General features: G+C 46.4%; 1 protein-coding gene across 6 annotated transcripts in view; it reads right to left on the reverse strand.

The window, feature by feature from the left end:
* The window catches only part of NFATC2 (nuclear factor of activated T cells 2), a 100,749-nt gene that overhangs the window by 40,021 nt on the left and 45,193 nt on the right, over positions 1-15,535 (reverse strand). For all 6 annotated transcript variants that reach the window (XM_026099636.2, XM_026099634.2, XM_064521522.1 and 3 more), the window contains exon 6: positions 11,287-11,427. In XM_026099636.2, coding sequence (XP_025955421.1) covers positions 11,287-11,427 — 141 coding nt within the window. The remainder of the gene's footprint in view (positions 1-11,286; positions 11,428-15,535) is intronic.

Raw genomic sequence — 15,535 nt, forward strand, 5'->3', positions numbered from 1 at the left:
AAAAAAATGCTTCGTACCTTTTAGAAAGTCTGGTTTTAAAATGAATAGGGGACACGTATCCAAAATAACCGACGTGACATGAAATACCGTAGCCACAAGGCTGCTGTTTGTTTTAGAGAGGGGGAGGAATCTCCTGGGCTGCATTTCTACTGGTAGGTTCCCCAGCCTGCATGCCCAGGTTTGGCACAAGAGAGGTGGAAGTCTCATAGAAAAACACCTCTTCTCGCAGAACTTTTTATTTTTCCTGATTCTTGGAAATTCTGCAAGAGCTGCTTTTGTCCTCTGTTATTTAAGCCCTTCTGCTTCTGGCAAAAAGGGAAACAAAAGTGTATTTTTAAATGCATTTTGCATTTTCATGCTGGTTTTGCCCCCCGCTCCAGGCGGACAAAGAGCTGGCGGAGGGGCTCGGCTCTGCCGCCGGCATTGCCCCGCGGAGGGCTCGGAGGCGGCGGCTGACCCTCACACACAGGTGCCCCCAGGGACGCGTGCGGACACGGCAATGCTTGACGGGGACATTCCCTTTCCAGGCAAGCTTTGTGAAGAGCAACCATCGTATTAGAGACCTCCCACACCCGCAAAAACCCCAAGCTAGAGAAATTTTTATGGCCCTCTGAAGGAAAGAGGAGGAAACAACAAAATATGTCACGAAATAAAAGCTCGGATAGAGACATACATCAGGAACTGTCTAAGCAGTGCAGTATGAAGATGTCCTGACAGCAAGGACAGCCAAGCAGGAATATTTGACACTGTTTTTCCTCCAGGCAGAATGTTTTCATCTTTGTTCCTGTACTGCTTAAATTCAAACAGTCTGTGCTGATATAACTGCATTAACTTCACATAGAAGGTAGAAATCAAAAGGATTTGCCTGTCCAAAACACATAAAATAAAGGAGAAATGGGCCTCAAAGTCATCTGCCGTGTTCAGGAGGCCTGTGAAGCATATGCAACCACAATTACAGTTGATTTGATTTAGTAACTGAGCCACTGAAAAAGCACTAAAAGCTAATGAAGTCAGCCATAAAAACCAAATGATGCTTAGGCTGAGTCCAAAGTCTGCGGGGATTAGGAGTAAGAATGAAAATAATCCCAACCAAACAAGAAATAAATGTATTTGGGTATCGTTCTAATGATGATAGATGCTTCTGTTTGGATGTACTCCTGCTCACAGCAGATAAACAGGTTTCTAGCAGACCTGTGAGCAGTGGCAATTCCTGGTCCTTAAGCACCAAAGAACTGTTGAATATAACCATTCTGCAGCTCACTCACTGACCTTTATGCTTAAACATCATGATGTGGCTCCATCTGTCTCACTGCTTCACTTTTATAGTTGCGAATGTACAAACTTCAATTCGAGACGACCAATATTTGCTTTTGCTTTAACCCCTCTGGATACACACATTACAGTGAGCTTTTGGCAGAAGGATGAAGGAGGTCATGAATAAAATGAACAATACAACTGCGTTCATTAATAACTCTCTACTTTAACCTATTATTTTTGCTGGAAATGACAAGAGATCTCATACTTATGCACACTCAGAGAGCTAACCAAAAGCAGGAAGAATATATTAAAAAGAAGCCCAAGGTCCATCCATAGCACAATGTGGACAAATTTTGAACAGAGAATACTTCCACAAAACCATCAACTTAGCACATTTATCGTCCTTAAAATGTGCATAAATGAGAATTCTTAGAATTCATTGAAATGAATGTTTGAAGAAAATCATCAGCAAAGATGTGATTTTCACTGTGAAGATGGATGTGCTAGAAATAATGCTTAGACAATGGCAGGACCTAGGATGCCTAAACGCCACGGATGTGTCCTGCTTGGGGCAGGAGGTTGGGCTAGGTGACCTGCTGAGGTCCCTGCCAGCCTTAATTACCCTCTTGTTCTGTCCACAAATGGGACAAACCACCGCTAGCCTCCCTGCTTGCAAACCAAGATGACCAAGCCCTGGCTTGACTGATAATTTAATCTAAAGTCTACAAATAGCTGTTTATTGCATAAATTAAACCCGCTTCAAAAGAGACGTTAAGAAAACTGCAAAAGAGCAACAGCATCATTTTTGCTGAAGTATTATAGGAGTGTGAGCGTGAAGACGAGGAGACCGTGAGCGCTGCAAGTTGCAAGTGGTGCCCGGCCTCTCCGGGGAGCTGCACTCGCCGGCCAGTGCCACTGCAAAGGTGGTGCCACGACATGCATGGCTCACGCGGGAGCGCGTTGTCAAATCCATGAAAAGAGCAGTGGTTCCACTAAAGAGGATAAAATATTTCTGGATTTAGAACCCCGGGATCTTACCAGTCACGGCTGCCTCCTGCAGTATTTTTACTGTTGTGGCTCCCTGCTCATTTAATGGTTTGTCTTAGTTGGCAAGTCTTTAACACCACAGGTCAGTGAAATGTTCAGGAAATAGAGATTTTTGTGCTGCTTCAGGGCTATGAGACTTAGCATTAAGCCCTGATGAGAGATCTGATTGTGTCAGCACTCTGTGGAGGAATGAATGAGTTGTTGGAAGAAAGTAATTCTACCCTCTCTAACCCAAACTGTGATCATACCAAAAGTCGTGCTTCAAACTTTGGGGAAAATCAAAATGTCAGGCTGCATTAGGAACATTTGGGGTGATTCTCTGCAGTCCTTTTTAGGCTTTTTTTTAATTAGCCAATTAAAGGTTTTCTCGAACCAGTTACAGCCTTTACACATTATTCACGATCCTTTACTCATGACTTTGGGGTCAGTAACTAGCGGAGAAACAAACTTACTGCTTTATTTGAACAATCATGACTGATGGACTGAGAGGTGCAGGAAATTTTCTTTGCAAGTCTCTCCAGCTGAAGACTAAGTGTACTGTTGTGCTGATTCTGTATGTGATTCTGTGCCCACATGTGATTTTACGCTTGAAAATGTACATTGCTTTTCAGTCAAGCATTACACAAATTACTTAATGAACAACCTGTTACCTTCTTCCCAGGCAGCAAATCAGGCTAGTTCCCCAAAGAAACCGAGCGCAGTAGCTGGTGGGGCAGCTGCCCTCACTAGCATTTCCGCAGAGTTCCCTCTGGGCTTGGCTATGAATTGCCCCTATTCACTGCATTTCTTGGAAGGTCTTCCAAAAACACACAAAGATTATCTCTGTCAGCTTTTATCAGTAGATGACAGACATCCCTGGAAAACGGTCAAGGTTTCTTAAGCCACCCCAAGAACAAAGCAAATAAAAATGAACGCTTCCTAGCAGAACAGACAGCGCTTTGGAGATGTGGAAACCTTGCACGCGGGGGAAAACTTGCTCAAAGTCTCTGCTACTCTTTTAGGGGACAAACCCTGATTTCAGCTGGGAAGGTTATTCTGCTTCATGTCAGCACACGGTGCTCAGAATCTGGCCCCAAGCAGTTGTTTCCTTACAAGCTGTTACTTCGTGTTAGTTTTCAAACTTTAGAGCAAACACAGCACGAATGAATTTACTACTCCCAAAAGAAGAGCTATTGAATTTTTCACTGAGCTTCATTTCCACAGATTTCTTTTTCTTTCTGAACCAAGACTGCCCACTGCAGTTAATTAAGCTCTGTTTATGGTGAGCTGAGGCCAGTGCCTTCATTTCACTGGAACATGAGTTTGAGTCACCCAGGCCAAAGATACAAGTCAAGGTCTGGGAGGTAAAAGGCCAACAGATTAGTCATCTGCCATCCAGCCCAGCCCCAAATCTGACATTTTCAGCAGTGAGAACAAGTCTAGAGGAGATTTCCCCCCATCTATTGTTGAGGAATTCAGTTTGCACTAAAATAAAACATAGATACAGTAGTTGAGTAGTGAAGCAGCAGGGGCAGCCTGTCATTCCAAAGCTCTTCCAAATAATTCCTTATGCCAATTCATCTTGATGGATTTGTTTTTTTTTTAAGATGATAAGTGTGTGTGTGTGTGTGTGTGTGTATGTGCGTGTGTGTGTGTATAAATTATTAAACAAAAGCTCCACTCAAAATAAAACCACTGGGAACCTCCATGTAATAAAATGAGTCACACCAGGATGCGATGACTAAGTGGGAGAATAGGGAATTCCACTCCCCATGCCAGCTTTTTACATGATCAATTTTCTGTCAACAGGTGATGGGAGCTTCTCTCTCTGCCTTTTGTTTATTCCAAGAATTCTTATTACTTTTTAATATTCTCTTTAAACAATTAAGATGCAAAGCTGAATAATGGAGACCAGGCATACTTCCACTGGGCGCCCCCATAGTAAACAGTGAGCCAGGGAATCCAGGCCAGTAGTGGCTGCCTATGTTAATAAGGATTTACCAGCTGTAAAATTCCAAAATCTTGTGTCATACGAGGAAACCTTCCAAAACACTGGATTCCACCCTGTCTCGCTGAGTCTCTAACAGCTATGGCAACTCAGTTTCTGCAGCTACACTCTTTTGCATTTTTGAGCATGTGAGCCTTAGATTTTTTCCTGTTTTGCAGTGTTTTTCTGAGATCCCCAGTTTAATGCCTGCCAATTGCCCCGTGGGATTACAAGAACACCTGGGGCAGGCGGCGCATTTCAGCCAAGGGGCAAACCTGCAGGCAAAGAGGTTAGCTGAGCTTCCAGCAACGGAAGACTAAGGAGATGTCCCATTTCCCCTGAAACTTTCTAGCCTGCGCAATACAACAGGGCAAACTTTAATCTGCCTGATTAGTGCTTGTCACTCTTCAGAGTTCCCAAACGATGGGATTTACTGAGACGCCTTCCCCTTTTGCTTAAAAAGAGCAAACAGAAAACTGAACAGACCAAAACCTCCCTGCTCCTCCCCAGTTCTGTGCCTTGATGCCAAAGTTTGACATCTTTTTGGCGCGAGAACAACCAAGCAGGTCTTGGGCTCCTTTGCAGCCACTTGACTCTGGTGTGCTGCAAGGCATGAGGAGAGGAGATTAACCTGTAAGGCGGTCACCTTTAGCTAATGTAAAAATCAGGTGGGCCTCCCAACAGGGACATGTAAAATTTATTCCCCTGCACCATCTCATCGCTCTGCAGGTTTACAGCGCAGAAGATGTGCATCCACTTTGAAATATCCAGCTTTGAATGCTGGACTCCAGCCACCAAACGAGCAGAGCAGAGAAAGTGCTAGTGGCTGTGTGCTTATCCAAACTACCAAGAAAATAGCAAGACTGCAGATTTATTTCATATACTCCGTGTAGAACTTCATACGCTCCAAACAAATTGAGTAATTGCAGATTACAGGGGTACCGCTGTCGGTTTTGCTAATTCTACAACTATTCCCAGAGATTTCTACTTTTTTCCTCTACTGCATACAAGAGCACTTGCAACGGTTGCTTTACTTGCGATAAAATGTCAGTCAGTATGGGCCATGGATCTGGGGAAACACTTTTTGTGGACTCAGCCTTTAACCTCCACGGGAGCGAAGGCTCAAAGTAAAATACTGTCCCCCTTTAACTCCTGCCTTGTCAAGGCCGCCCCATTCCTCCCTCTACGGCCTGGCAGCGCAGAGCCAAAGGCTGGTCGCTCCTGAGCTGCATGCTGAGGACTCCCACACCCCATTAACAACAGATCTGCCCCGTTTCACTGGACTCCCTGGCTGCTTTTCATAAGCAAATCCTGTGCCCAGACACCCAGGAGCACTGAGCTACTGCTGCAGCTGCAGGCCAGAAGGGAGCTGCATAAGAAGCTATAAATTCTTAATTTTTTATCTTTTTATGTATTAAGCATTTTAAGTATAATTAAATATATATTTTAACAAATCTTCACTCTCCCCAACGATAACTTGTGAATATAAAAGCTTTCTAGTGGGCTGTGATTTCCTTTAAAGTTTTGCAGGGAGTAGTGCATGAAGACTGAGAGCATCATTAAGCCCAAGTCACTGCGCTTTATAAACAAGAATTTTTCTAGAGAGTGGAAACTCCAAAACCAGAAAGTGCTGCTGTGCTCATCTGCCTGCACGTGACACTGCAGGAATACTGAAAGGTGCAAGTTTGAGAGCGGAAGCAGGGCAGCGCCTGCTTGCTCGCTTGCTTTTAGAAGTGGAAGGAGTATGTCTCAAAGGACTGGAATGATGTGATTTTTTTGGAACGATGAGCCCCAGCCCCGCAGCAAGCAGGGTGAACCTTCGCGTGGTGCACACCTTCACCTGCTCCAGGTACCGGCACCCTTCGCAGCCACTGTCACCAGCCTCTCACTGAGGTGAAGATGGACACGTGAAGGATCTCCAAGGAAAAAGGCAGTAGAATCCCACTCCTTGAATCTAGAGGCTGGAAAGATTTATGTTTTTTTAATGGCCTTTCAGAGTCCGTGCTTCAGAGACCTTGACAGCTGCACCAGTTCAAAGGGCACAGAGCACGCCACCTCCTCTCTTTACGCTGCCTAGCCGAATCGAGAGATTTATGGTGGATCCCCTCCAAAGACGTACGCTTTCTGTTTGGGTTGTTCCTCCACCACCCACATTGTCCTAGCGATGATTCATGATGTCCATGTGGCCACCATAAGAGTTTGGCAGAGGAAAGCACAGTCCATTTGCACTTTTCTCCCAGAGAAACATGAAACTTCCCTATCACTCGCAGCAGAGCAGCAGTAACCAGTACACAAATGGGAGTAAACACAATGCAACCAACAGCATCTGACTTGCAAATAATTACATGATAATTAAAACAAATAAAAAGGGGAATTCCAAAGCTTTTCTTTTTTTAACTGCATTGTAACATCTGGGCCCCAAGCAAACGCTAACGCCCTCGACCTTCAGGACATTCAAAATCCTTGTTAGCCATAACAACCCTTTTTCAAGCCCTCTCTTCCAGATCAAAATTAAAAGAATACGCACACTTCAAATATTTCTAGCTGTGCAATCAGATCCCGTTGCTTCCCCTCAGCTATTTTTAGGTCGGATGAGCTCAGCTATGTTTCTTTGAGTTAAAGCAACATTTGGATCTTAAAACTCTGAGCCAAACTCTGCTCCTGTGTGCTGGGCTGACTCTACCAAAGTCATGAGTTGCCCCGGCTCACAGCTGCTGGAGATTACAATCTTTCATTAGGAAGAGATAACATTAAAAGGAACCTAAAACTAGAACGCTTGCACGCTGGCAAACCTTATCATTAAGAAAGTGACTGACACTTATGCATCAGCATCTCAGGCACAAGCACTTTCTCCCATCGCCCTCAGCCCGAGCGCTTCGCTCCAGCCCCTTCGGTTCACTTCCTGCCACCGCTTCCTGTCGCAGGCTCAAAATGAGAGTCTTCTGCAGGGTTCTGGGTGGCCAGCTATTCGGAGGAATTTGCAGTCAGTCTGTTACAGCAAACCGGTTATTTTCATAATGCCATCACAGCCTAATTTGGGGAATATTCATCATTTTCCAGATATTCCTAGGGAAAAGCATGCTATCTCTAGTGCTGCACAGCAGAGATGTAAAAACTATTCATTACTGTTCTTAGAGGCATGTTGGATTTTGGTCACATATATGAAATGGTTCTGCTTTCCTCTGTGTCGCTAGTGGTGAGTGCAGAAATGCCTACAAAATCCAGAGGAAAATGCAATAGGTTTTGCGTGCCAGTCTGAAGGAGAAACCTGATTTACAGCTGTGAACCTCAGGAGCCCATAACCTCTGCTTTCTGACAGCCCAAGCTGGACCTCCTTAGCAGCCCGGTCACTGCAGACACTGATCCTGATGCCAGATTCACGTTACACGCAGATTTCGGAGTGTTTATGAAGCAGGTAACAGGTAACTCTCACTGCACAAGAAATGCCTGCACAAAGCTTTTTTGGTGGAGAAAAAAAAAAAAAGTCTTGCTGCCCTCATCTTAAATACTGGACAAACAAGCCAAGTCAAGTGTTTTACAGAATATAACACGCCCCAGGCTACTAGACGCTTGTCTACACTACTCCTCTCGTGACTGTCGCTGCAGCTAAACCTGAGGGCAGAAGCAGGAACTGCAAATACTGCTGAAATGAAACTCAGAGAAAACCGAGCGTCTCCTGAGGCCTGGAGCATCTTCCTGCCTTCACCAAGGTGCAGGCCTGTGACCCTGGAAGAGGCTGCACCGACGACAGGGTCACCCGAGCACGGCACTGTCCGCCCACCGCGCTGGTTATTGTGGCTTCGGAGCAGCTTGGCGGTGCTTCGTGCAGGCGCCGTGCGGGCCCGAGCTGCAGCAGGCACCTCCGCCTGCCCCCGGCGACGTTTCTAATCGACAGCCCAGGCCACAAAACGTGCCCTTCTCTCTTCTACGTCCGTGCAGCCCAACGTGACGACGACTAGGCACGGCCACAGAAATGATCATTTCGATTTTCTACCGTTTATAAAAAAGGAAGCTGAAGGTCACAGGTGCACAGGAGAAAATCAGGAGATTTTCAAGCAGCTTGGGATGCTCATTAACCTCTGACGACCCAAGCACAAAGATTTAATTCCCAATCTACTGCAGTCAGGCAGGGTCAGGTCAGACCCAACGTGATGTGCGTACCCAGGCCAGTTCCTTCACCTCCCTCACCTTCAGATACTCCTGTGTGCTATTAAAGAGAGCAATCTTCACCTCGAAAGCGCTTCAGTGCAAGGCCTGCAAGGGGGATGGCTGCACGGCGAGACAGTGCGGCCAGGCAGAGAGCTGGCCAGCCTCCAGCGCCGAGGAGCCCCACGGACGCCACGCTGCAGACCACAAAACTGCACGGCAGCTCCCGGTTCAGCCCGAGGAGCTCAACGTGGGCCTCCAACCCTCTGCGCTCTCCCTCTGCCAAGCGTCTCTGCAGCATCCTGCCGACAGAGAGAGATGGACGGCAAAGGCCGAGGGCTGGCGAGGGCAATTGTGCAGATACGGGATGCCACGCGCGTTCCCAAGCACCTTCCCAGCTCACGGCCATTGGCGGCACAGCGGCAGCACAGCAGGGAAGGATTAACACACGGGCTTGCGAGGAAATGCAGGGTGCCAAGAAAAGGGCTCGGGCTGAGCACTCGGCTCGACCTTCACCGTTCAGCGGCCCCGAGGTTCTGGTTCTTGCTCTATAATCGCACGACTTTCTGGCGGTCTGTGGCAAAACTGGGACCCACAGCATGCTGTCTTCCCATGGCACCAGCTGATGCCCCCAGGCAGAAATTATTGGCTCTATTTTTATTTTTGGCCAAAGGCAAGACCCTGTAAGTCACGCACATGCCGTTCACTCAGGGGCTGAAATTTCTCAAACCTTTTCTTGCAACTCACTGGACAGATCACTTCTGCTTCCCTGTCTTAGTTTACTGACAGAAAACTTGAGAGCAACATGTTTTCTTAGCTGCACAAAGGGACTGTGCAGTTCCAGTTAAACGGGCTGCTACTCTTGTACTGCACAGTCCTTTGCCTTGCTGAAATCAGCAGCAGCGAAGGGTGGCAGAATCTGGCCTTTCATGTTTGCAAAGTGCTTTCTTGATCCCTGGACATCAACATTATCCTTCCAGAGCACATTATTTAGAATATAAAAAATCAAGCCTAATGAAGGGTAAGTTAAACAAGTCCAGACCATTTATAAAGAAACAAATACCCCTTTGCAAAAGGTTTAGAAAATCCAGTAAAATACACATACTGCTTAGTGAGGTGAGATGAAATGCCTGCATGCGTATGATATTAGAAAAGAAATGAATAAAAGCACTGAGAAAACAGGTAACTAATTACAGCAGAGTGCATTTGTTTGCATTTTCTCCTGTAAACAAGAAAATGTGGATTTTTGCTACCCACTTTAACCATTAGACCATGCCAAACCTATTTTCTGGGGTCAGGTATACTTTGAGTTAGAAATCAGGTGATGTTTATTATGGCACACCATTATGAAAGCACAATAAAAAGTTCAGCAAAGGCATTAAAGGTGATGCTAGGCAACTAAATAAAGCCCAGTGACCACTCATTATTCTATTATTTATATTCCTGCAACACCAGTCAAGGCTTGGGACCATCCTGAGCTGGGTCTGTAAAAGCTGAGCAAAGAAGTAGACAAGATGTAAAGAGAAAATAGATAATCTACAATCTGTCACTCACTTCCCCTCTGCAGTTGTTCAAAAGCTAGTAAGATTATATGAAAACTCTGTTAAAATATTTTTTAAAACAAGCAGCTCTACTGAAAAAAATACTACTGTTCTGTGACTGAGGACTCTCTAAATTGAATTTGAATTTTTTGCTACAGTCTGATCCTTCCTTTTGCGAATTGCTCAATGGAGAACTCCCATGGGACCAGTTGTACTGTGATTAATATGACAACGATTATTATGACAAGGAAAGCAGGGAACTGCCCACTCAGATAGCAGGACACATGCACATGGATGCACAGGCTTAGGTCTCCGCGTGATAACAACGGGTGCCTCAGCCTGCCATGGTAATGCTGGGGAGATGCAAATCTGCATGCATGAAAGCAATGAATATTCAGTGAGCACAAAGGTGAGACTTGCAAATACAAATGCTACATGCAAATTTTGATGATATGTTTCAGGGGTATGTGGTGAAGTTAGAGACAAATTCCTCAAAGACCTCAGCAGCTGCCAAGAGATAATCAAAACGGAAGAGAAAGAAGCCTTAAAGAAGCAGGCTCCCAGTCAGTGAAAAAGATTTTTGTGTATTTTCTGTGACATCTTGGATTATTTTCCATTTAACCTCAGCATGTTTCAAATCCCTAAATTTCATTTGCCCATGGAGGCACTGTTTCCCTTCAAACTATGGGGAAATATCTGGTCTTGTTTATGCTTAAAACTATTCTTTCTAAGAAGCAATGTGGAAACTATCAATGTAAAAACATCTGAAACAATATGGAAGATGAAATGATGTATTCTTCCATCTCAATATGAAGATAATTTTATTTTGACACAAAAATACGCATTATGCACATTTTCTCCCCCACAGACTTTTAAGGGTGGAAATCCCAACCTTCGTTCGTAGTTCATTTGCAATGAAAAATCTTCATTTCAATTATGATTTCTACATTAGTGTTCACTAACCAGGAGATTAAAACTAGCACAGGGGAACTTGTAGCAGTCATTCCACTTCTTTGATGATGTTTCCTGTTTCTGCCAGTTCTCAATGCCTGCATTCTTACAAGCCTTCCCTATGACATGGCTTTGATTTACTATTCAACACCGCCTGAAAAATTAAAGGCCAACAATGCAGATGTTTGCTCCCATGGCTACTTTTTCTTACATGGTTACCTCAAGAGATTTGGTTTTGCTTCAGTGAACTTGAACGGGACTACTCACTTGAGTAGAGTTACTCATGAGCACAAATATTCTTAGGATGAGACCACGAGACAAAACAGTACTACCCGCTTGCCTTATCACATTAGGGAAAGTTGGAGAAAACTGTCTTACCTGAAGTTTTCTCTGTGAACACCACCTTGGACTCTGCTGTGAAATTTTGTCCAGTCAGGATCATCTGTTGTCCTCCATAAACAAGGCAGCTATCGATATCTTGTCTTTCGACCATTGGAAGTTCATGAGCAGATCTTTGGGCTGTGGACAAAATGCAGACATGAATGAAATCAACTATGTTTTACCGGGACTTTCCAAATCTTCCCAGAACTATCCACAGATCGATCTTGTCATCGTTACCATCCGCTGACTGCCAAAGCAGCTTCTCCAGGGTGCTAAATTTAGGTTTGAGAGGGAAAAATAAACTTACTCAAGGCATTTTATTTGGAAACATTCAGGAGCTGGCTGCAGCGTTTCAGCTGTGCTGGCCTTACTCCTTGTCCTTGAGAAAGGACAGCTTGGATGAATGAGCTGGAACTTGCCCATCTCTGTTTCCAAATAAATGGCCAACTTTTCAAGTGCAGGCACACTACAGCCCTGGAGCCCAAAAATTCCACCTGCAGAGAGGATTCCACTGAATAACGCTGAATTCCTTCAGAAAAAAATAAAATAAAAAATAAAACCCTCCTACAAAACCCTACCGCTTCCTACAGAACAGGGGGTATACGCTGGGCTTGGAATGGTCTGCGTGCCAACACCACCACGGTCTCCGCACGTGCGTGGAGTGCCTGGCACACACAGCGAGCAGGGCCATCACACAGCGGGTGTGCAACCCCGAGCCCCGGCGAGCAAGAAGGGGCCACGCCGGGGTTCTGCCGCCGCCTGGGCTTCGTGCAAAGGTTTTCTGCCTCAGCTTGAATATGCAAGGAACAGGGCCCTACGTTACAGACCAAGTTTGGTTACAAAAGACAAAGAAAAATGCAGGGAGGGCTGGAAGGAAGATGTGTTTCTGGTTACGGCCCGGGTGGAGTAGACCCTGGATGGGCATGTATGTGACCAAGGATTTCCAAGGTCTCTACTGTTCTTTGCCACAGACTAGGAGTGTGACTTTGGCAAGTTATTCTTCATTTCTGCAGCCAGAAAATAAAAGGGTAACACCATCTCTCCACCTGCTTCCCTCTCATCCCATTGAAAGGGCCATTTGCATGATCAGAAAAGCTCAGAGTTGTGGTTGCCCTCCCTGCAATCCTATTTCAACAGTTTGCTAAAAAGCAGCAGGAGCTGAAAAACGCGAAGATGCAAGAATTCTTCCCTAGCACACAGACAGCTGGAAAATATCATGAGCTTCCCTGTGACCAGACCAGGTGGGCAGCAATTTGGGTCTGGTGAGCTGCGAGTTCATGACCTGCACTCAAACTCCTCCAGATTCATCCACCCCAACTGCAAAGGCCTCAAGAGGATGCCGTTCATCTATTTAACAGCTGTCTTGGCCGGATTTTAACTTTCTCTGACAAAGAGCTTGCTCCCAAGAGACCCTGTGCACTTGTGTCTTCCCTTCACTGAACACCGTGCACTCCTGAGCCAAAAATAAGGAAATGTTATCCTATATGTTCAGTGCTGGGCCTCCTCTCACATAGCAGCAAAGCTATGCTTTCTGCAAGTCTGTCCAGGCACCCTTTTACTGCTGAGCACCCGTTAGAAAACCTAAAACACGATGGCTCTTGGCCCCAGCGAGTGCCGTACAAGTTCTGTCACTCGCAAGAAGAAATGCCAGGGCTACAGGATTTGGTGGGAAAACCACAAGCGTTTATGTTTCGGGCAGGTCTCCTCAATTTTTCCAGCAAAGAGAAGCTCAGCTGAACCTCTCCTGCCAGTCATGACACAGAGCTTTTGTTCTTGTTAAAAATATAAATAATTCAACATTTATCAGTCTCTTATGCCATTTGAGAGGGATTTTTTTTTAATTATTGAAAACAACCTTATGACTCATTGTTCCCATCAACTATATTAAAACAGCTGGGCTAAGATGCTGCCAATTAAGAATATATATTCAGATTATTGTCACAGAAGCTGCTAATTTATTTCACATGGCTGTATGATTAATCCCTCTCCCTAAATACTTAAATTTTTGATGAGTTCATAATTGGATTTACCACAAAGACAGATCTGTAAGCTCAAAGGCTTAAGAGTAAATAGCAATCATTAAAAACATATCTGCAATAGTCAAGAGAAAACGTATTTAAACTTTGCCCCGGACAGTGTTTATTCCTAGTCAATCCACAGGCTTCACTTCCACAGTGACTCTAATTGCCAAAACTCCAGATTAACCTTCATGTCCCACAGACTGCGGTGTGCTAAGAGAGAGCTTTATACCTGACCTCCTACAGATCAATGGTTCTCGTGGCTTTTTCAGGCCGAAGCAGGCCAAATTTTAGCCTGGAAATAACCGTCTGACTCATCTTAATTACGGTTGGATCTGGGCAGGCTGGAAATCACTGCTGAAGACCAAGCCTCTGTCCAACTTCCACAGAGCGCAGTGTTTGTGTACGCCGCGACCTACCAGGGAGCCGCAGAGGACAGCACGTTCACCGGAAGCGTGCGCGCGCCCAGCTCTTAGGAAACGCCGAAAATCCTGCGGGCACCCCCAGGCTAGCGTCGGTGCTCTGGGCAGCACTGCCTGAGGCCTGCGACGTGCGGAGAGGTCGTGGCCACCCTCCGTGCTGCCAGGGCCACGGCCAGCGCGCTCCAGGTCGCGGCAGAGCCGGCTCAGGAATGCCTGCAGAGCCGGCGCCTCCGCCGGTGCTTTCACCCTGACCCGGTACGAGTCCTGCCGGTGGGTGTACAAAACCCAGGTATGCTTTAAATACAGCTATGCGGCTAAAAATGCAAGATATGAAGAGTAAAAATACCAGTCGGAGGTGTTTCAGTTTTCTTTCCTGTGGATATCACAACAAAGGGATAGATGGAGAACGCTGGTACCTCCTGAGCGCTAGGTTCCCTCTCACCCGTTTTGCCTGCACATTCCTCCTCCCACTAGGTAGTTTGCAAACCCCTTTCTAAAACAACAAAAAAAAAAGCTTTTCATTTTCCAAGGTAGTGTTTTTCGTCCAGGTCTGTAAGAAGGTCTCGCTCCATTCCCCATTTCCACTAGTAAGGAGGCTCAAGATTCAGTGTGGAGCTGCCTCAATAGGATTACTTTATTTTCCTTTGCAAGAAATATTAATTGCCAATAAATCCCCTTCCTCTAAGGCTCATGATGGCTGGACTGCATGCAATAATTTCACACTATTCCTTCTCTTCCCCCAGGGGTTGGCACTTCATAAAGTGACCTACAGCTACTGGAGTTTATGAGCTTTGAATAAACAAAACGCTGTTGATTTAACCAGTTGGGGTGTTTACTTTCAATAGCAACAGTTACTGACATAAGGCAGCAAAGCAAATGCTATAGAAATACTCGCACTTGGCCTGAAGCAGTGTGTCAACCTATTAACAGGGGACATTATTTTTCTATTTTATTTGACTGTCTGCAAATCAAGATATCATGGATGCCTGGTGCCAAGAAACACAACGCGCGCCACGACGCGAGAGAGGGAGCTGCCGTCCGCGTGCTCCGCACCGCCTCCGAGCGCGCCCTGCCCGCCGCCCCCGGCAGCTCCCGGCAGCCCCGCCGCCCGGCCGAACCCGCCGCAGGGCCCAAAGGCGCTTGCGGGGAGCAGAAGGGGCTTACGTCTCGTGGCGGGGGGCTAGTTATCCCCTTCCCTAGGCCAGCAGGTGGAGGAAAAGGTTAAGCCAGCCTAAATCTCTAGCCCAGGGGATGCGCAAGCCTGGAGGCTGGTGCGCGCCAAGGCAGGGCGAAGGTGTTGCTGGCTTCCCCGCCTGCCCGCAGCCACGGAGAGCGTTTACAGGAGGGTCTTTTTCTAGCAGAGGGGCTGACGGGTTTGTGGGAAGACAAAGCGATACTGAGACAGGCGACTGCGAGGGTAAATCTATCGGGGCTCCAGCTGTCGCCTGGGGGAGCAGCACCCATAGCTGCTGGCAGCTTCCCAGTGACAACCTCGGTCGCGCTCCCTAGTGCCCCTGGCTGTGTTCCCTAAGGCACTGCCTAAGTAACCCTGGCTCCACCTGAGAGCCCCTTCCTCTCCGCTCCGCACAGCTCTCCCCTGCAGCGTTCCTCCTGCAACACATCTCCTCGGATGAGCAGCGCGAGCCCTGCGTTAGCATCGTGTTCCCTTCCCTCGGCTTGGAGGGCTTCCAACGCTGCCTTGTCTTGCCCAAATGCTGACTCGTTTTATGAGGAGTCTTAACCGAAGCTAAATATCTCTTAACAGCCCCCAGAGAGGAACCGTCTAGGCAATCGCTCTCCCTGCGT

This window comes from Dromaius novaehollandiae, chromosome 16 (genome assembly GCF_036370855.1).
Source record: "Dromaius novaehollandiae isolate bDroNov1 chromosome 16, bDroNov1.hap1, whole genome shotgun sequence".
NCBI classification, from domain to species: domain Eukaryota; kingdom Metazoa; phylum Chordata; class Aves; order Casuariiformes; family Dromaiidae; genus Dromaius; species Dromaius novaehollandiae.